Here is a 23,360-nt window from a genome sequence, read left to right on the forward strand (position 1 = left end):
AGAAAGAGAAAGAGGACAGTTCATTCTCCCATAATTCCCATTCTCCCATTACTCTGACCTAATAGCTAACACAGCATTAAATAACAATACAGTTATCTGAAGTGGAAAATTAAAATGAAAGGTATTATTTTGTCTCAGATTCTAGAATTTCTTTTCCAATTTCATCCTGCTAAAGAAAAACTTGATGTTTCCTCTGTTAAAAAACAAAACTAAGCTACCCACTAAGTTTTCTTACTTTATTGTACAGAGAAGTTGGAACAAACTAGAAAAAAATCCACAAAATGTAGCAGAACAGGTCTTAAACCACTGAAAGCAGCCCTTGTAAATAAGAAATTTGTCATGAACAATAAAACACATAAAATGGGAGATACTTACCACATTTAATACTGTCTATCCGCACAGGGAGGCCAGACTGTGCTGCAGCAATCAATTTCAGGGCAATGTAAAATTGTGTTGGACCAAAATAACCAACTCGCTTCGCACCACACAGTTCTGTGATCTGCAAACAGTCGAGAAAGAACCATTCTGAAACCCCATTTCATAACAGGAAAATGAGACAAACCTATATGATGAAACCTTTGAGATTTCACGATGTAGTAAACCAGAAATTCCCCCGGGAAACCTAAGTGTTCACACTGGTTTCTTTTTCCTCCAGCTTACAGGGAGGTTTTTTCTTCATTCAGATCATTAAATTCTACCTACCCCCAATTACTTCAGAACTGATGAATGATTCTTCTTCAAAGATAAAAGCAAAAGTGACAAACAGAGGTTGTTATTTTTCTTAAAAGAAGAGTGACTTTTAAGGGGTTGGGTTCGAATGTTCAAAGTCTAGAAAGTTACTGGAGTGAACAGAGAACAGATTAGTCATTACTACCACTTGCAGGTCATCCAGGTTTATTGAAGTTGAATGTCAATTATTTTGATAAGTTCTCAGAAAAAAAAACTATTACAAAATCATTACAATTATATCTTGAGTGCTCATTTTCCGAGGAACATAAAAGGCAATGCACATACAAATACCTTGAAGACGTTGCAATAACTGTTGGTTCTCATCTCACCATCAAGAATAACAATGTCCTCCTCCCCCACCTAGATGGAACTCAAATGGCACTTCTCACTAGCAACTTTCCAACTTCCTGGATAACCATATACTTCATTTTCCCAATGTATTTTGAGAGCCCTCAATCCTATAATGTTCAGTTCATGATATATTATCATGGATATGTTTCAAAGTAAAAGGTTGGAGAGGAATAAATAGACATCCAGGTGAAACAAGCAAAACCAAGAGTTAATCATTGTTCCAAGTCACAGGCTAATTTTTTCAAATTTTTGTAATGTTTATTTCAGCATTTACCACATTATAATTATCTGTTTATTACTGGGTCTCATTAAAGTGCAAGGGCAAGGTGACTTCCATTCACCTCCTAACGCAAGATTGGGCACCCAAGATACAGTCAATAAATTCCCATTCCACTGAATGGAATTTATGCTCAAAATAAAATATAACTGAGTTTTATGTTTTATGAATTTACACATCTTAATGTATAGACTGTGCATGAAAAAATCCCACCAACAGCATTACTGTAGTTCCAATTATAAGACAGTTCTCTTGCAGAATAATTCCAAATTTCAAGAAATTACAAGCCACATAAGATGTTACATGCCTGTAACAGAGGGAGAAGAATAAGGCATTCAAAGCCAGCTTGAGCTACATAGAGAACTTGTCTCAAAGAAAAAAGAAGGAAGGAAGGAAGAAAGGAAGGAAGGAAGGAAGGAAGGAAGGGAGGGAGGAGGGAGGGAGGGAGGGAGGGAGGGAGGGAGGAGAGAGGAGGGAGGGAGGGAGGTAGGAAGGAGAGAGGAGGGAGGAGAGAGGAGGGAGGGAGGGAGGGAGGAAGGAGAGAGGAGGGAGGGAGGGAGGGAGGAAGGAGAGAGGAGGGAGGGAGGGAGGGAGGGAGGGAGGGAGGAAGGAGAGAGGAGGGAGGGAGGGAGGAAGAAAAGAAGGAGGGAAGGAGGGAAGGAGGGAAGGAAGGAGAAGGAAGGAAGGAAGGAAGGAAGGAAGGAAGGAAGGAAGGAAGGAAGGAAGGAAGGAAGGAAGGAAGGTTAAACTTTGGTACGTGAACAATTTAACAACTATATTTCAGAAAGCATGATTTTTTTTATCAACTTGGCCTTTCATTATTCTTTTTTGTAACTACTATATTGAACTGGAAAGCTCTTTACTACAGGCAACTACAATTGCTGGAAAAAACATTTATTATGATAGTTTTAAGACACTCTGACAGTAAATCACCTTATTTATCTTTGGTCTCATTTACCACTAGAATCACTGCTTTGCAACCAAGTATATATACACATAAGTGAGGTAAGCCAACAGGTTGCTTTTCTTGCTCTTTGTACACCAAACCTCTGAGAGCTATACCAAGAGCTTTCGAAATATCTAAGCTTCAAAGAAGAGAAAATAAGCCTTTGGAATTTACATATTAAGCCTTATCAGCCTGGGACTTCTCAATCCAAAATGGGTTAAATTTTTAATATATTATGTGCATAAGTAATATTATTCAAAAAAGTTTTAAGTTTAAATTACCTATGAAAAAGTTCTAAGTTGTGGGTAGAAATGTTTTTTAATGACATCTGCAGAAAAGGGGTGAAAATATATCACACTCAATTAGCAGGAGGTACTGTATAGAACTGCTCCTTCAAAAAGGTCAAGTGACTGCGCTTTTCTCAAAATAAAGAAAAGATTCTAGATCAGGAAAATGTGGTACATATACACAATGGAATTTTATGCCTCTATCAGAAAGAATGACATTGCCCCATTTGTAAGGAAATGGAAGGACTTGGAAAAAATTATACTAAGTGAAGTGAGCCAGACCCAAAGAAACATGGACTCTATGGTGTCCCTTATAGGGAATGATTAGCACAGGTTTAGGCTAGTCACAGCAGAGGATCACAAGAGCCCAATAGCTATACCCTTATGAACACATAAGATGATGCTAAGTGAAATGAACTCCATGTTATGGAAACGATTGTTATATCACAATTGTAACTACTTTCAACATCCCATGTGTATCTGTAGCTTCTACTATTGATTATGTTCTTGTACCACCTTCCTGTGGTTGTATCTACACTATCTCTGTAATCTTATCTGAGTATATTGGAAACCGTCTATACTGGTATTAGAACTAGGAAATTGAAAGGGAATACCAAACTCGAGAGACACAGGGTAAAAAAAGACAAACAACTACAAAAGCAATACTTGCAAAACTGTTCTGTGTAAATGAACTGAACACCTCATGGGAGGAAAGGGAAAGGGGGAGGGGGGAGGGGGGAATGAGGGACGAGGTAACAAACAGTACAAGAAATGTATCCAATGCCTAACGTATGAAACTGTAACCTCTCTGTATATCAGTTTGATAATAAAAATTTGAAAAAAAAGAAATAGGAGTTGATAAACAATCCTTCTCAATTTCAATTTCAATTGAATAGTTCAAACTCTATAAAAAGATATAACAATGAAAAAAAGAAAAGATTCTGACCATCTTTAATTCCACTCATCTTTTCTAGATTATCTTTTTATTATCTTTAAGTAGTAATACAAAGGAATTACCATTCAACAAATCAGTTTTTAAGTACAATGCATCTTGATGGATGTCACCCCTTTCATCATTCCCCTCCATCCCTTCCAACCCCTCCCCTCAATTTTCTTAGTTTCATAGGATATGCATTGTAATTCCATCCATCTTTAATTCCAAACACGTAACACTCTCAGCTGGATCCATCTTAGCTTACCCATGATGCAAATTTCTAAGACAGAGTGAAAACCTATGGACTAGGGTTTGTTTTATCAGGTGGAAGGCATGAGGTGAAAAAAAACGGAACGGATTAAATCAACTTCCTTAGGGCTTACAGATGTACACGGAACTGCTGGACAGCTGGATACAAATAAGAAAAATGCACTGACCATTTGGGTGGAACCTGGGAAAAGTTCTGGAAAGAGGCTCACGACCACTAAAATTGCTTCCCCCTATCTAATTCTGTAAGCTTAAGTGACTATGCGGAGTCCACACACATTCTGTTTGCCTGAAATAATTTCTTTCCTAGCTGACATGTAATAAATTTTCAGAACTGTTCAAAGGGTTTGAACAAGCTGTCTCTGTCTCTCTCTGTCTCTCTCTCTGTCTCTGTCTCTCTCTGTCTCTCTCTCCCCTTGATTTCTTTGGAAAGACTTAAAAACTCTTACTAGGAGAGGCCAAAAGCATTCTCCAAGAGCACTCCTATTTTCAATTCTCTCTTCACTTTGCCTGCTTCAAGTCCTGCTCTAACCTGGGCACCTTCACACATCAATCAGCCTGCTCATTCTCTTCATGATCTCTTATTATAAACAGGTCACCAAAGAGCTTCCAGGACTACTCACTCCCTTCCTGTATAACTTCCACTCCTGAGCCAAATGGCTCCCTGCTTCTTTGACTACCAGGTTCATCTTCAAGTTAGACCACCACCAATGTTAACTGTGAATACTTACGCCATTCCACATGGTATTGTGCTACACAGCATGACTCTGTCTTTTTTTAAAGACTGGGATAGAAATGGCATGTAGTTCATCTTGTAGTTGTCATTACCCCCATAGTTTTTATACAAAAACAAATCCATCAGGTCAAAAAGTTTAGTGATGCACTCAAGGTTATACACTCAGAGCCAGTGTGCAAATCTACATGTACCTGGGTCTAAAGCTCATGATCCTTACATCAGGATTTGGAGAATTAGTGCCCATGGGTCAAATCCAGCTCATAGGTTGAAATTGGTCTTTAAAAGAGGAACATTTATACCTGGTGCCGGTGGCTCATGCCTATAACCCTAGCTACTCAGGAGGCTGAGAGCTGAGATCACAGTTCAAAGTCAGCCCAGGCAGGAAAGTCCATGAGATTCTTATTTCCAATGGAAGTGAACCTGTGGCTTAAGTGGTAGCTTGAGACAAGCTCAAGGACAGCACCCAGGCCCTGAATTCAAGCCCCAGGACAAGCACGAAAAGAAAAGAAAAAAAGATGAACATTTGCAATCAATTTGACTATTGAGAACACTAACTTTGAATTTCTTTAAACAAATGATTATCCCCAAATAGAATTCTAACTAACTAGTAGATAGAATTTTATAAGGTATTTGGAGAATGATGAAAGGGTTTACATTGATCAAGATGCACTGTACTCATAACCTGACTTATGAAATTGTAACCTCTGTACGACTACTTAATAACAATATTTTTTAAAAATAAAAAAGTCGGGGGCTGGGAATATGGCCTAGTGGCAAGAGGGCTTGCCTCATATACGTGAAGCCCTGGGTTCGATTCCCGAGCACCACATATATAGAAAATGGCCAGAAGTGGCGCTGTGGCTCAAGTGGCAGAGTGCTAGCCTTGAGCAAAAAGAAGCCAGGGACAGTGCTCAGGCCCTGAGTAAGGCCCAGCACTGGCAAAAAAATAAAAATAAAAATAAAAAAGTCGGGCTGGGAATATGGCCTAGTGGCTAGAGTGCTTGCATACATGAAGCCCTGGGTTCAATTCCTCAGCACCACATATACAGAAAAAGGCCAGAGGTGGCGCTGTGGCTCAAGTGGCAGAGTGCTAGCCTTGAGCAAAAAGAAGCCAGGGCTCAGGCCCTGAGTCCAAGCCCCAGGACTGGCCAAAAAAATTAAAAATAAAATAAAAAATAAAAAAGTATTTGAATATATGATGCCATCCAGTGTCTCACCCCTGTAATCCCAACTATCTAGAAGGCTGAGATCTGAGGACTGAGGTTCATAGCCATCCTGAGCAGACAAATCCTCAAGACTCTTATCACCAATCAACCAACAAAAAGCCAGAAGTAGAGAAGTGGGTCAGGTAATCGAGTACTAACTTTGAGGAGAAAAAAGCCAAGTGAAAGCTCAAGACCCTGAGTTCAAGACCCACTACTGGCCTGCGTGCACACACACACACACACACACACACACACACACACACTATTATTATATTTTGAAATATGCTCATAAACAGTTTATGGAAATTTTGTTTTCTCTCTCGTTATAGAAGTGCCTATATAATAGCCTTTACTTTGCCACTTAGCCCACAAAGTCTGAACTATTTACCAACAGGTCCTTTACAGGAGATTCTAGGCTCTACATAACAACACACTGACACCCTGTGCTGCCCACAGTAGCCATGAAGAAAGGGCATTTTCTTAAATTAGCTAGCTCTACTAGGTAAATGCCAACTTAAAAAATAAACATATCCAACCCAAGAAAACACAAGCATTTGCCCTTTCCCTCAGCTCCCATTTTTCCTCCATTTATTGCACATTTCATTAAATTTTTCAGAAGCTTCCAAACAAGAGCATCATATATTACTACTCAATTTCCACAGCAACCAACTGGAAAAAGTTGGTGCCATATTGCAGACATGAGAAAAATGTATGCAATAATTCACACACTAAAAATAAAAGTTTGCTTTTTATTTTTAAGGAGAAAAGAGTGTTATAGAAACCTTCAGACCCATTCTTCAAAAATATCTTTTATGGCTAAGCATGGCGGTTCATATCTATAATCCTAACTACTTGGAAGGAAGAAATTGGGAGAATCATAGTTCCAAGCTAGCCCAGGCAAAAGTTAGTGAGACTGTACCTCAAGAAACATCCAGGAATGGTGGTGTGTACCTGTAATTCTACCTGCAGGGGAAATATAGGTGGGGGAATTACAGTCTAAAGTTGGCCCTAGGTTAAAAATATATATATATGTATATATATATATACACACACATATATATGATCATATCTGGACAGAAAATTAACTATAAATAAAACTATGGCTTTTACCTTGCCCTCTGGAACTTTCTATAATAGTTCTCAGTATACCTGCTCTATCTGCCTACAAGGCTGTAAGTTTCTTGAGGGCAAGGCCTCCATTTTTTTTAATTTATTTTTTTAATCTATTGTCAAAGTGATGTACAGAGAGGTTACAGTTTCATACGTTAGGCCTTGGGTACATTTCACTTTGCCTTCTCCATAGCACCATCCCATTGATTTCAGGTTTGGCTCACTGAATAAGAAAACAAATACGGCAACTGAATTTTTAACTCTTCACAGATAAAGAGAACCACGATATATTCAGTTTTGTATATTTGGATAGTGAATTATGTGACTCTATTAATGTATTCAAATCAGTATTTTTTTAAGTCCAAAGAATCAGAAACACTGCCTACCACAGGACAGCAAGAAAGGGAACTGCAGCTAAGTCCTTTTGTAATCACTTCATCCCATGTAAACAGACTCAAAGAGAAATATAACACATCCTCCCAGAACTTGGAGTTTCCTCAGCCTCTGGAGGGACTGCATTTTATAGTAAAACACAAAGACCTGTTAGAGAGTGAAATATAAATTCGAATAGTTCTTAAAGATGGGAATTCAAATAAAGTGTCCAGTCAGACTAGTTGTTTTCATCATACCTGTGATTCCCACATTGTTTTTTTTTTAATGAGAAAATAACTGTATACTTGCATCGAATGCTTCACAATCACTATAAAACCAAAGCAGGATAATAACATTTAAGTGGTTAACCTACACAGGAAAGCCAGATAGAGTATAATTTTTTAACACAGTGTTGCTGATCCCCCACCGCACACCCTCCTCTAATTAATAATAAAGAAAAAGGAAAAAAAATTCATTTGGGGAAAGAGCAACACAAGATCAAAATTGGCAGCTTACTGAATACTTAGAATTCAGGAAATTGTTTCTGTAAGTAAAACTGGATATATTCACCATCTCTAACACGTAGGCTATTTTTTTCAATATATAGTGCAGTTAAATCCATCCTTCAACTAGAAAAAAAATGTCCTTAGAGACAAGAGTCAACACTGTCTTAGCGTCCCTTGTTATGCTGTGTGTGTGTGTGTGTGTGTGTGTGTGTGTGTGTGTGTGTGTGTGTGTGTGTCTGCGCGCGCGCATGTGTTGCGGTCCCACATTGTTTTCTTTTCTTTGCTCTTAGGGAGCTAGCACACAGTCTCAAATAATCAATATACTCAATTCACTACAAGTAGGAATATGCCCAGTGTGGTGGTGTAAGCCTATAATCCCAGCACTCAGGAAATGAAGGCAGGAAGAGGCCATGAGTTTGAGGCCATAGTGAGACTTTGTCTCATTTTAAAAAAAGACACAGAAGGAGATGAAGAGAAGGAGAATGTACCCAAGAACCCAATGTATAGCCCACAAAATTAAGAAGAATGAGGGAACAGGAGGCAGGATGCTGGTCTTAGCACTGCTCACTAAGTCCAGGTCCCAGGTGGAGACTGAAAGGACTGGGTATGTGTCATGAGCAAAAATCGAGAGACACATGGTAAAGAGGGGGGAATGAGGGAGGAGGTAACAAACAGTAAAAGAAATGTATCCAATGCCTAATGTATGAAACTGTAACCTCTCTGTACATCAGTTTGAAGAAAAACAACTACAAAAGCAAAAAAAAAAAAAGAATGAGGAAAAGGATAGGTAGAAGAGGGGCGTATAAGAATGTTGGAAGGGGTGACACTGATCAAGATGCATTGTGTTCATAAACTGCTTTGTTAAATGGCAACTCCTTTGTACAACTATTTAAAGATAATAGGGGCTGGGAATATGGCCTAGTGGCAAGAGTGCTTGCCTCCTATACATGAAGCTCTCGGTTTGATTCCCCAGCACGATATATATGAAAAACGGCCAGAAGGGGCGCTGTGGCTCAGGTGGCAAAGTGCTAGCCTTGAGCGGGAAGAAGCCAGGGATGGTGCTCAGGCCCTGAGTCCAAGGCCCAGGACTGGCCAAAAAAAAAAAAAAGATAATAAAATAAAAAATAATTTTCCAAAACAAATTTCCAAAACAATGCACTGGAATAAATAGACAGGACGGAGTGATACTACAGATTCTTTTACTATGCACCTAAATTTTGGAGGAATGAGGAAGGACTGCAGGTAATGAATGATGTCATGTGATAATGAAGGTCAAATACGGCTTTTGTCAACTAGGCTTTCTTGGCAAGCCAACACCACAGCTTTCCAAGATGCCCTGCCGGCTGCACACAAATGGAAACGGATCAGAAATAGGAATCTACCAACACAAAGATGAGCAGGGGAGAAGAAAAGCAAATGGAGTGAATGATCCAGATTTGAAGGAGGCACCCCCACTGGCTTAGAAGAGAATAAAAACAGAATTCACACTAAGAACTAACATTTACTGAATTGCTCCAGTTACTGACTTAAATGCCAGGAATTAATGAGATGAAGGAAAACACATACATACACACAAACAGTCTTGATACTAAAACTGAGTTAAAATGCAATTACAGCACAGTTCACAAGAGAAAATTACTTTTAAGTTTCTGGCCCAGGTTGTGAGGCACTGTATGGCATAGAAATATTGTATAGCTGGAGGCAGAGAACTCTCAGGTGAACACAAATGCATTGGCAGAATTGTATAAAGCCTTTGCCGGTTCTGGCAACTCAGGAAATCTCACCAGCCAAAGGATTAGCTTTGCAGACAGTTCATATACTGACATTTTTAGTGTTTTTCAAAAGTAAAATTAAAGGTTCAGTTTCTTTGGGATTTTTCTGAGTTTGTTTATTTTGATGCATTCTATATTTTATAACACACACACATTTCTTTTAGTGACTTACAAGAATAAAGCAAGCCAAGACATTTCAAGTAAATGAAGCAGTGGTGCATGTGAAGAGAAGGAATGACTCCAGATCACACTGGACTTCTCATTCTTGACCCCTCAAAGCTAGATAGATTGGAACTTTTAGCATGGAGCTAAACTCATACTAGAATCATCTATTTATGGTAAAGTAGACAATCTAATTTCACTAGTTTGGTTTCTTTCTCCAATTCCTGACAATGTCTCCCTTAAGGAACTTGGTCTCATTTGAAGTAGTTATTCCAAGGTTGAAGAAGGGCTCTTTCTCCCTATTCATGATTATTCTTCTCCCCAGCAAGGTCTCGTGGACAACCAGTACCTCTAGGCCGGCATTCTGTATTACCATGGCATATTCGGATGGATTTAAGTAACCAGAACCAAACCCCGACATGATTATCAAGTTATCAGTCCTAAAGTAACCTAATGGGCACATTATATTGACCACATGAATGTCCCATGACTAAATTCCCTATGCTCCAACTATTCACTACCATTCTCTTTCCTGTTAAATTGGACACTACTCTCTTCTGTCTTTGTATAGCACCTCACTCTCATGTTTCCTACTAATATTTCTCTGATAAGCAAATCCCTGACTTCTCTACTCTCAAGATCTAGGGTGACTGAAATGCACTTGCAGGGAAGGGCATCTGTAGGGTGCTGGTGGGTCTCCCTACTTTTACCTTGAATCACTTGTAGTCATTCATCTGCCTGATGTGATGGAATCTTCTCATCCTCCTAAACTGACAGCCCCACTACAATGGGTAAGTTTAGATCTAGGTCCTGATTCCTTCCAAGATGTTCTATCCCAAGAACAACTCACATTTGCAAGCCAAACTTAGAGAGTGAACAACTTAACAGTCAACACAATAAGAGCAATCACTGTACTCAATGGGTTTATAATGTAATTGGAGTGTGTGTATATAAGATGCATGAGAAAGATAATCAACATTTATCAAACATCAACTACACAGTCACTAGGTAGTGTGTGGTTGTCTTTGTAGATATTATTTCTAATACCTACACTAATTCTATGTGGATGGCTTTACAAATAGGTTCAGAGAAGTTATTAAAGAAATTCTGAAAAATAAAAAAAACACTTGAAAGATCTCACTGCCTAGAAATTTAAATGCCACATATGTGAAACCCTGGATTTAACCCCCAGAACCTTAAAATAACAATTAATAAATGTAACATGAAACAAATTCACTGTCAATTAGCCAATCCCATAAATACTACTGTGATTCTATTTGTTCCATTCTCTTAAGTGTTAGACTCTGGAATCTCTGGTCTCATCAACTGAAATCCATATTGTTTGTAGCTTGGCAATCAAATATGCGTCCAAGTTAGACCATAGTATTATCTGGTACTCAAAATGGCCATCAGCATAGATATGTGAGTAGAAGCAGATGAAGTACAGCCTTGACACGGAGTTGGCTTTATTAGAACTGTGTGATAACTGACTGAGTTGGCCAGAATACAGGACAGAAACTTATGAACATGTGTCATTTTCTTTTGGTGCCCAGCATTGAGTCCCCTTGCCAGTGCTTATGAAGTTTTCCACCTGCTTTCAACTAAATAAAATTTTTTAAGTCTGCTACTTCCCTGATTTCTTCATAATTAAGGTATGTGCATAGGCCCTAAACTTGAATAAACACCACCCACTCAGGCACTTGAAATCAGTAATGAGTGCTGCAAAGTAGGACAGATAACTGTTTTCTGGTAACACAAGAAACATTCAGCTCCAGGGGCAGCTCTACACTGGAAGTCTAGGGTAGGGAATGGTGGTGGTGTAGGGGGAAGTATCCAATATTCAGTAGCTAGAATAATAGCATCCTCAGTGGACCACTTCTGCGCTATGACCTGGCTGTGGTTCTGGCAGTGATGCACCCTAGCTGTACCTTTTTCAAGACCCTTCCTCAGCTTTCCTGAAGAAAAATGGAGCCACCAAAAAATCTCTCCAGTACATTCCTTTTCTGCTCAATTTAGCTATGATTTCTAGTACTAACTGTATAAGAATCCTGGGTGTTACAGAAGATAGGCCAAAGGTAAGACTTGATCATTCCAGAGCTTCCCTACTTGGTTCTATCAATCATCCACTGCTGCATAACAAACCACCCCTAAACTCTAGTTCAAAATTCTGGGGCTCAATAATTTGGCTGAGCTCCTCTGAGCAACTCAACTGGTCTGGGCCAGGTGCTGTTGATCTCAGGTCTGATCAGTGTGTATGCTTCTGCAGTTCTTAGTTTGCCTGGATGCAGCCTAGGCTTTCTCACATGGTGGCAGAGTTCCCAAAGCAGCAAGAGACTCAAATGCTCACAAACTACACAAGGTCACTTCCACTGCATTCTATGATCAAAGCAAAGCATGAGGTTAATGAAGATTTTTAAGGATCTGGAAAGAGGCTCCACCTCTTGATGGGAGGAGTTATAAAATACTGTATGGCACTTTGCAATCTACTGTACCTAATTGATCGATAAAAACCACAATGGAGAAGTTGCCACTGTAGAGACACTGTAAATTCTTAGGGAATTTACCTTTATCAGAATTGGGTGATGTGCAAGTATATACAAATGCACTAACTGAAATATGGTAAGTTCAAAGGAGAACTCAAGGGGCTGAGGATATGGCCTAGTGGCAAGAGTGCCTGCTTCATATACATGAGGCCCTGGGTTCGATTCCCCAGCACCACATATACAGGAAATGGCCAGAAGTGGCGCTGTGGCTCAAGTGCCAGAGTGCTGGCCTTGAGCAAAAAGGAAGCCAGGGACAGTGCTCAGGCCCTGAGTCCAAGCCCCAGGACTAGCCAAAAAAAAAAAAAAAGGAGAACTCAAATAGTGTAATTCCTTAGAAAGGCAAAATCAAAGTTCAACAAAATAAATACCAGGAAGTAAGCACTTGAAAGGGATGGGGTTGGTCAGGGGGAAAAGACAGATGAATGAAGAAGAGGGAGAGAATGCAGTCAAGAATCCAATGTATATCCTACAAAATTAAAGAGTGAGGGAAGAGATGGGTATGAATGTTAAAAGGGGTGACACTGATCAAGACACATTCATAAACTGCTTTGTTAAATGTCAACTCCTTTGTACAACTAAATATAATAAAATTAAATTTTATAAAAGAGTTGCTCCTACCTAGAATCTATGCTCTCACTACCATTTCCATTATCCACCACTAACGCCAGGTATTGTTTCAACAATAGCTAACTAGAAGTAAAAAACAAATTTAGCAGTCTGTAAACAGTTTCACAAAAGTCAGGCCTTGAATTCTTCATATTATAGGCTATCCTGGTTGGTGTGAGATCAACTTTAGCTTCTTTGGATGAATCTCAAAATTATTATTTGTTGCATGTAAACAAATTAATAGTTTGACCATTTCAGACAGAAAACTATTTAACATCCCTAAATTACAGAAAAAAAAACCTATTATAACATTAAAAAGCTCTCTTGTACATTTGTTTATTAGGATCTTGAAGAGGTATAATTAAATCTCCCCCTCAAAGAGCCACTCAAATTGATGGACCCCCACAAATTGAAACTAGATGTTTCCCTGACAACTGCTAAACAGAGGACGGGCTTCTGCAAGAAGTCTCCATGGAAACCACCCAGTCTTTGCATCTACCATTCACTTTATATTTTGGCTGGCATTCAAGCACATCAAATCAGCAATAAAAACAAGGAAGCTGGAAGGACTTTGGAGCAGTGAAGAATGTCTGTTATAGTGAGATTTTTCCAGGAAAAACATGGCATAGTCATCTCAGGACTCAGATTTTAAAGCCTCCGCATGCCCAATCCACTTTTAAATATCCCACATCTTAGTCCATTCAGACTGTTAAAATACCTTAGATTGGGTAATGTATACACAATAGAAATTTATTTCACCCATTTCTGGAGACTAAGTTGAATTAAGATGCCAGCAAATCCAGTGTCTAGTGAGGACTCTATCTAGCTCATAGTGCTTTAATGCTGCATTGTGAAGTAGTAGACGCAAGCTTCTTCAAGCTTCTTTCAGAGGGATACTAAGTGCGTATACAAGGGCTCCCTGTCATGATCCAATCACCTCCTAAGAGCCCTACCTCTTCATACACATGAATTCAACACCTGAATTTAGAGAGACACAAACATTCAGATTATAGCACCAGAAAAAGAATTAGAAAACCACAGTGTCCTGGCTTCAAAGGGTTTTTGAAACAGACACATGTGGCTTAAAATGATAGACACGTTTATTGTTTTATGGTTCATGATATAACAGGGCATGCTACCGGTCTAGGAAGGTTTTAGAAGTGCGATCTTGAATTCTATAAAGGTTGGTTGCCCTTTTCCATCCCTTTTCCTGTGTGTGTGTGTGTGTGTGTGTGTGTGTGTGTGTGTGTGTGTGTGTTGGTTGCCCTTTTCCATCCCTTTTTCAGTGTGTGTGTGTGTGTGTGTGTGTTTTAATTTCCATGCTGACATTTTTTGTAATTTATTTATTAATTAAACACAAATTTTTCGACAAGGTGTTGTGCAAAAAGGGTACAGTTACATAGTAGGGCAGTGTGTACATTACTTGTGATATCTTATGCCCTGTTTTTCTTTCCCTTCCCTGGGTCAGGTAGACGTATATACAATACCCAATGTACCAAGAACATATACTGTAGCCACGTGGACTACGCCCAAGAAAATTCGCCTAGAGCTTTAAATGTAATGTCAATATTAGACAATATGTCAACAATAGTCTTATATGAACGTACATACATAGCTTTTGAGCTATTGTATTCCACTGAGAGGTCAATTTTTGACCTTTATATGTTGAGTAGTTGTTTGGTTTTAGTTACATAATGTTGGGTCACTGACCCAGTCCTGTGGGAAATACCATTTGACAAGCAGTTTTTGGTTTCACAGACCTGGTCTCTACTGTCTCTCCGTCACCCTTTCTTAACAGTCTTATATCAGGGAGATCATGCCCCTTTGTTTTCTGTGTTCTAGGTTTGTCTCGCTCAACATTATTTGTTCAAGTTCTGACCATTTCCCTGCGAATAACAATATTTCACCATTCCTAATCGCTCTGTAGTACTCCATTGTGTATATGTACCATATTTTTTGGATCCATTCATCTGTGGCGGGGCATCTGGGTTGTTTCCATATTTTGGCTATTGTGAATTGTGCAGCGATAAACATGGAAGTGCAAATGTCTTTTTGATATCTTGGGACCTGCTGTTCAGGATAGATGCCTAGGAGTGGTATGGCTGGGTCATAGGGTAGGTCTATATTGAGCTTTTTGAGAAACCTCCATACTGTTCTCCAAAGTGGTTGTACTAATTTGCACTCCCACCAACAATGGAGAAGGGTTCCTCTTTCCCCGCACCCCCTCCAGCATTTGTTGTTACCTGAGTTCAGAGTATAGGCCATTCTAACTGGAGTGAGGTGGTATCTCAGGGTTGTTTTTATTTGCATTTCCTTTACTACCAGGGATGTTCAACATTTCCTCATATGCTTCTTTGCCATTTTTATTTCTTCTCTTGTGAAGTCTCTCTTTAGCTCCTTTCATGCTGACATTTTTTTTTTTTTTTTGGCCAGTCCTGGGCCTTGGACCCAGGGCCTGAGCACTGTCCCTGGCTTCTTCCCGCTCAAGGCTAGCACTCCGCCACTTGAACCACAGCGCCGCTTCTGGCCGTTTTCTGTATATGTGGTGCTGGGGAATCGAACCTAGGGCCTCATGTATCGGAGGCAGGCACTCTTGCCACTAGGCTATATCCCCAGCCCTCATGCTGACATTTTTTTAACTGAGTGAAGAGTATCATGGTTATAGTTGCTGCTGTTGCCATTATAGTTGTTTAAAATTGAGGTTCACTGTGCAAGCCATCAAACTGGACTTTTGCTAATATAAAATTTTACATTATTATTGAATCTTGTCTTCAATCTATGTTTTTAATGTGAAGGTGGACATTTCTGATTTTTACTGTTGTTGGGCTTAGGCACTCTGGGCTTAGGCACTGTCCCTCAGCTTTTTTGGTTCAAGGTGAGTGCCACTTGAGCCACAGTTCCACTTCTGGCTTTTTTGAGTAGTTTATTGGAGATGAGAGTCTCATAGACTTTCCTGCCCAGGCTGGCTTTGAACCATGATCCTCAGATCTCAACTTCCTGAGTGGTTAGGATAACGGGATTGACATCACTAGGCTGCTGATTTTTTTATTTGATATGGCAAATCTTTGTGGTTTCCTTTAAATTCAAATCCTAACATGATATAAAGTTTACATTCTACTCAGGAAAATATAATATCTTCTGTATGTTTTCAGTATAATATCCTTATACACAAAGCTCTTAATTGATTTTTCTAATCAGTATTGTTTGATATCTTAACATCATAATAATTTCATGTTTTAAAAGACAAATCTCATATTCATATTCTGATAATTGTGCTTTTTTTTACAGGTAGAAATTAGCAAGATAAAATATATAGTTTTCACCTTACAGCAATGGAAAGGTGTGCTAGAGGACTGTACTAGCCTCAAAAAAGGAGTAAAACCATAAGTTCAAAAGGAATTGTTCAAGTACCATGTAATAATGATTTCTGTAATGCCCCCCATAAAAGGCTCTCTATGTGAATCCATTAAACTTGCAGAACATAATGTACAACAGTTTTCTTTAAGTGCTTCTCTTTTAGAATAATAAATATTCTGACATTTGGAAGTTTGGATGTATAATTTGTGATGTCTTAGAAAAACATTTTTTGCACATAATAAACTTTTCTAAGCACTGCACAAAAACAAGTAACAAATGCTGGTAAGGATGTGAGAAAAAAAACATTGCACAATGTTGTTGGGAATGTAATTAGTAAATGTAAATTAGTGCATTCATTATGGAAATCAATATAGAGGTTCCGCCAGAAACTAAACATAGATCTACCATATGATCCTACTATACCATGTCTGGGCATATATCCAAAGAAAATGATATTAACACACCAAAGAGATGCCTGCACACCCATGTTCATTGTGACACACTACTAACAACAGCTAAGACATATAATTAGCCTAGGAGCTCTCCAACAAATGAATTCACAAAGAAAATATATTATATAAGTGCACAGTGGGCTATTACTCAGCCAAAAAGAAGAATGAACTCGTGCCATTTGCAGGTAGATAGATGGAACTGGAGGGCTATTATGTTAAATGAAATCCCACATAAGAAGACAAGCAATGCAAAATGAGTCTACCCAGGCTAGGCATGATGGCCTATGTCTGTGGTCCTAGCTACTCAGGACACAGAGGTAGCAAGATCAAACATGGAGACCAGAAAAAGCAAAGTCAGCAAAGACTCCATCTGGAAAACAACCGAAAGAGCAAAACAGCCAAGACAGAGCTCAAGTGGTACAATACTTGCCTAGCAAACACAAGGCTCTAAGTTCAATCACCATTACTGAACAAAAGGCTAATTTGAAAATAGAGATCATTAGAGATTGGGAAGGAAGAGGGTGGAAAGAGGGTAATCAGACATGATCCAGTGGCAAGTGATATGCATGCACAGAAATGCCTCACTGAATGCCATTAAAATAAACAATTAATACATGTCAATAAAAAATAAATTGGGCCATATGCTAGTGGCTCACCCCAATGACCCTAGCTACTAATAAGGCTGAGATCTGACGACTGGGGTTTGAATCCAACATAGGCAGACAAATGCGTAAGACTTTTATCCCAATTAAGCAGCATAAGGCCAAATGAAGGCTTGAGCCCTTGAACTCAGGCCCTAGCACGTGCACAAAAAAATAAAATTACAAATGAATGAAGCATGGTTTGTATCTGTAGATCCAAGCAGAGCTGAGACAGGAGAATCACCTAAGTCTAGGAATACAAGATCATCTTGGGAAATAGAGACCTCCTATCAAAAAGAGACAAGTAAAAGTAGTTTTGCAAAAAATTAATTGAGCATATCTCTGTAGGTCTATTTCTAGGTCTGTGTCCTATTCCAATACGTTATTTATCTTTCTCTCCTGATGCCACACAGTTTTGATTACTGTAGTTACATAATAAATGTTAAAATCAGGCAGACTAATTGTTCTTGCTTTATTCGCCTTTTTCAAAATTGTTTTTACCTATTCTAGCTCTTTTGCCAGTCTATATACATATAAGTTTTTTCAATAAAATTATATCTACAAAATAATTTTTGCTGAGATTTTTATAGAAATTATATTAAATCTATATATCAATTTATGGAAAACTGACTTTTAACAATACTAGAGATTGGACCTTATACTCTACTGCTTGAGTCATACCTCCACAGCAAGAATTACCCTTCTTACTTTTGTAAGGCTTATAATCTATAAACAGGAATTATTTCTCTATTTAGAGATTTTCCTATTTCTTTTATCAGTATTATATAGTTTTCAGCATATAAATCCTGTATAAGCTTTGTTAGATTTATACTTAAGTATTTTTTGAGTAGCGTATTATATACATTTGGGGGAAATGCTGGGGATTAAACCCCGAGCCTCATGAATGCTAGGCAAGCACTCTATTACTGAGTCATACCCTCAACCCAGGTGTAGGGGTGTGTGTGTGTGTGTGTGTGTGTGTGTGTGTGTGTGTGTGTGTGTGTGTGCATGCATGCACGTGCACGTGCATGCGTGTATACATATATATTGTATATTTGGGGGGCCAGTCCTGGGGCTTGGGACTCAGGGCCTGAACACTGTCCCTGGCTTCTTTTTTGCTCAAGGCTAGCACTCTACCTCATGAGCCACAGTGTCACTTCCAGCTTTTTCTGTTTATGTGGTGCTGAGGAATCAAACCCAGGGCTTCATGCATGCTAGGCAAGCACTCGACTGCTAAGCCACATTCCAAGCCCCCCAGGTATTATATTTCATTTCAGTTTCAATGTATATATGAATAGTGTATAAAATACAATTCATTTTGAGTATTTACCTTGGTGAATTCACTTATTAATTCTACAAATTATTTTGTAAACAATCATGTAAACTCTAAATAGAGACTTTTTTCTTCTGATCCAAGCAACTTTTATTTCATTTCCTTCCCTTATTGTATTGGCTGGAGTTTCTAGCACATTGTTGGGGAAAAAACAGTGATGGGAGCAGACAGCCTTGCCTTAAAATTTTGTCCAAGGACTGGGTTTTAATTCATGTACTTAGTATACGTAAGAGCTTGGGTTAATCCCCAGCAACAACAACAACATGTAACAAGACAGGGAAACTAAAATAGTATCTAAACATTAGTAATTTGTCTGTGGTTACAATCAGGCCTGTATGGATAAGTATATTAGAACATGGACATGTATAATCATTTATATATTGTCCACAGCTACTTTGGACTACAACAGTGGACTTGAGCACTTGTCACAGAGACCATATGACTCACAGAGGCTAAATTACTTACCATCTGGACTTCACAGAAAAAAATTGCTGAACTCTGATCTAAATAAAAATGCCTGTAAAAACAATAATGTCATGTGGAGTTTAATATACAGTACTAAAATATAAAGCAAAAATAATGTAACTTTGGAGATAACAGTCCTTGTGTGGTACTACACACCTGTAACTCCAGCTACTTAGGACGTAGAAGCCGGGGAAACTACAAATTTAAGGCCAGCCTGGGCTTCATAGTGATAAACTATATCAAAAAACAAATAGGCTTGGGTCTAGTTCAGTGTCGAAGTTTGCCTACCATATATGAGGCACTGGTTTGATCCCCAACACTGTAACAACAGAAAAGAAAGTTGTTGCATCATCCAGGAGACAGATAAAGGCAAATATTTGATGGTAAACATTCTGTAAATACATATTCTTAGATTCAAAAATTAGAAAAACATCCATTTCTTCTCTTATTGCTATTTTTTCAAATAAAAATAGATTTTTTTTTGCCAGGCACCAGTAGCTCACGCCTGTAATCCTAGCTACTCAGGAAGCTGAGATCTGAGGATTACAGTTTGAAGCCTGCTCAGGCAGGAAAGTCCATGAGACTCTGATCTCCAATTAACCATCAGAAAGCTGGAAATGGTGCTGTGGCTCACAAAGATAGAACACTAGCTTTGAGCAAAAATACTCAGGGACAGTGCCCAGGCCCTGAGTTCAAGGCCCACAACTGACAAAATAAAACAGAATTTTTTAGTCTGACATGATAGTACATACCTATAATCCCAGCTACTTGGGAGGTGGATGTAAGAAGATTGTGAGTCTGAGGAGAAAAAAAGGTCGTGAACTCTTGTCTCAAAAACAGAAAGGGGCTGGGAATGTGGCTTAGAGGTAGTGATTGCCTAGCATGCATGAAGCCCTGGATTCTATTCCTCAGTACCACATAAACAGAAAAAGCCAGAAGTAAAGCTGTGGCTCAAGTGGTAGTGTTAACCTTGAGCAAAACAAATGTAGGGAGAGTGCTCAGGCCCTGAGTCCAAGCCCCAGGACTGGCAAAAAAGAAAAAAAGAAAAAAACAGAAAGAACTTTGATAAAAGAAACAATAATGAAAGGCCTCCATTTTAAATGTCATTCATGCATACTTTGTGTATGAGATCTATATACTTTTACATTTTTAGAGGAATAAATTATTGAATTCCTGGGGGAAAAAATCCAGAAAGGATTTGTAGCATGACTCATGTAGTAGAGCACTTTTGTCTACAATGTGCAAGGCTCTCAGTTCAATCCTCAGTACTTCAAAACAAAAAAAAATCATGAGCTCCAACATGGTGATTTAAGGCTATAATCTCAAAATTTAGGATGCTGAAGTAGGAAGGTCAGAAGTATAAGGCCAGCCTGAACTACATCAAGAGACCCTGTCTCACAAAGTCATTCACCTTATTATCATAGGACAAGGAGCTACATGCATACAACAATTCTTCCTTAAAGTATCTATAAAGTTACTGACCAGTACCAAACCATCCAGCTCCTTGCTTTGCATTGCAAAGGTGATTGACTATCCTGATTTGCCTAGGACTCAAGAAACTGCAAAGATGTAGAATTTTTTTCAATGCTAAAAATAATAAAAATAAAAATAAAACTCCAACTTGCTTTCCTTGCTTGGACTGGAGTGGGAGGTAAGTTCTTTTCCTTTCCATTCAATTCTAGTGACAAATAAGAAGGTCACCAAGCAGAACTCACTAAAGTAAAGTCCAAAGCCTCACCTACAAGTGTCACTAGCAATTCTTCCCCAAATTACACCTTTTAAAAGCATACACATTCCTTGGCTCCTCAAAGGGGCAGTGTATCAAGAAGTTACTTGAAACAGAACAATGCCTAGGAGCTGAAGGCATGACTTAGCAGTAGAGCCACTTGCTTAGCAAGCATGAGGCTCTGAGTTCAAACCCTAGTACTACCACCAAAATTTAAAAAAAAAAATGCACAGATGTTTTTGTCCCCACCTCTGTTTTCTCACTTTCTACATCCCCATGTCCCACTAACTTCTACCAATATGTAGTGCAGAAACACAATCTATTTTAATCTAAGAGAACTGGGAAACTTCCAAAGAGCACTGACCTGAAAAATCTTGAGAGAGAAGAGGAAATTGATTTTCTACCAAAGCCATGCAGAGGATTAGACTTAGATTTAGGCCAATAAAAGATTTACATTCCATCCAAGTTGCAATATAACGTGATACACACATGAAAACATGCTTTTCAGACATCATCGACACTTATTAGAAAGTCCAAGATAAAAATCAGCTCTTAAGAATGCTGTTACCAAAGGGGAGAGAGAGAGAGTTCAGTCATAAAATTCAATGCATAACCTACAAAATTAAGAAAATTGAGGGAAGAGGTTGGATTAGGAGGGATAGGCAAGAATGATCAAAGGGGTATCATTGATCAAGATGCTTTGTATTCATCAATTGCTTTGGTGAATGGCAACTCTTTCATACAACTACATAAAGATAATAAAAATTAAAATAAAATAATAAAAAGCATGCTAGTCCCCAAAGTAAAAACATAATAAATCTAATTGCATAAAATGCCTGTGATAAAACATATTTAATGTAAAACAATTTAATCTTTTGAATAGATTTGCATAGTCTGTCATCCTAGCTCATTTTCAAAACTGTGTCCACAAAAACCTTAGGGTCAGAAAATAACATCAGTCAAATATATATAGTGACAAAAAGTATTAAGATTGATTAGTAGTAAACTTAAAATCACAAGAATCTCTAGCATCCCAACAAGTCCACTCATGTGCCACCACCAACACACAATGATGTGACTGGCTATATGTTGATTTTATTGTAACACCTATTAATCATGGCAAGAACCATTTCAAACCAAAAGTACAACTGGCAAGCAGCTTGACCTTGACTGCCTAGCCATCTACAATGAAGAGTGTGAATTGAGAAAGCAAGTTTTCCATGAGATGCTCACCTATTCTGGCTACAGAGAAAATTAAAATTAAAGCTGTCTCCTTCACAATGCTTTGTACTTTGCAAGTTTCCTTCAAATCATGGAGGATTTTTTTCAATTATCTAAGAAAGGAAATATGATGCACAGAGTGTCAAGTCAACAGACAAAAGGCAAGAAAAGCTATCACTGTGGAAATGAAGCAAGCCATTGGGACAGTAGCAGTCAAGAACGTGAGAGATCCAGCCTCCATGTAGAATTGGTCACATCTAACTGAGCACAATGTGGAGAAGGGGAAAAAAAGAAAATTCCTGAAGGAAACAAAAAGCTCTAAGCCATTGTAATCAACAGTGGTTAAAAATGATGAATTGATTCCTGAGGTAGAAACATTTTTTATTTCATGGTTGCCTGCTTAGACCCAGAAAAATCCATGTATTTCTGTGTTTTGTAAGGGCCCTATTATTCATAAATGCTAAAAATCAAGTGTACTATATAAAAGTACAGTTTATCTGCTTCTAGAAAGAAACCAGTTGATATCCTCAAATTTTAGGAAAATCGACTCTTTTTTTGTACTAGTCCTAGGGCCTGGGCACTGTCCATGAACTTTTGTGCTCAAGGCTAGAGTTCTACCACTTGAGCCACAGTTCCATTTCTGGATTTTTTAGTACTTAACTGAAGATAATATTCTCACAGGCTTTCCTGCCTGGGCTAGCTTTGAACTGTGATCCTCAGCTCTCGGCCTCCTGAGTAGCTAGGATTACAGGTGTGGGCCACCAATGCCCAGCTCCTACTTTAACTTCAAAGATGCAGAAAAAAATAAGCTCTTGTGACCATGGTGGTATACATTTATAATCCAAGCACTCAGGAGGCTAAAGGCAGGTCTAAGAATTCGAGCCACTGTGGACCATATAGAGAATTCCAAGTCACCCTGAGCTACATAGCAAGACCCTGTCTCAAAAAAAAATCCCCCCAAACCCAACTACTCACTTCACATTTATTTAGACAAAGCCCCTTTGCAAGAGCCAGTGAACTGATAGGTACCACACATTAACTGGAAGTGAATGCCTCCCACCATGAACTGAATGAAAACAGGAAAGGTTCCTGCAGAAGTTTCCATGGAAACCACCCAATCATTGCATCTACCATTCACCTTATACTTTGGCAGGCATTCAAACACATCAAATCCTCAATAAAAATGGAAGAAAGTTGGAAAGACTTTGAAAATTAAACATTAATTCTATGGTTGGTACAGGGAGATTGTCCAGGAAGAAAGAAAGCATTATCAGTTCACATTTCTGTTATGCTACCTCATGAAACAAATCTGGATAGAAAAAAATACGTCCCAAAGGTCAAAAGCAAGTAGGATAACTACAG

At 38.6% G+C, this 23,360-nt stretch overlaps 1 protein-coding gene across 12 annotated transcripts in view; it reads right to left on the reverse strand.

Moving 5' to 3' along the window:
* The window catches only part of Reps2 (RALBP1 associated Eps domain containing 2), a 173,447-nt gene that overhangs the window by 120,068 nt on the left and 30,019 nt on the right, over nucleotides 1–23,360 (reverse strand). For 10 of the 12 annotated variants that reach the window (XM_048336897.1, XM_048336895.1, XM_048336894.1 and 7 more), the window contains exon 2: nucleotides 376–499. In XM_048336897.1, the coding sequence (XP_048192854.1) occupies nucleotides 376–499 (124 nt within the window). Of the gene's footprint in view, nucleotides 1–375; nucleotides 500–636; nucleotides 656–702; nucleotides 793–23,360 lie in introns of those variants that run through there. The other 2 variants (XM_048336903.1, XM_048336905.1) reach the window with 2 other exon arrangements.

The sequence above is a fragment of the Perognathus longimembris genome, chromosome 28 (genome assembly GCF_023159225.1).
Source record: "Perognathus longimembris pacificus isolate PPM17 chromosome 28, ASM2315922v1, whole genome shotgun sequence".
In the NCBI taxonomy this organism is placed as follows: domain Eukaryota; kingdom Metazoa; phylum Chordata; class Mammalia; order Rodentia; family Heteromyidae; genus Perognathus; species Perognathus longimembris.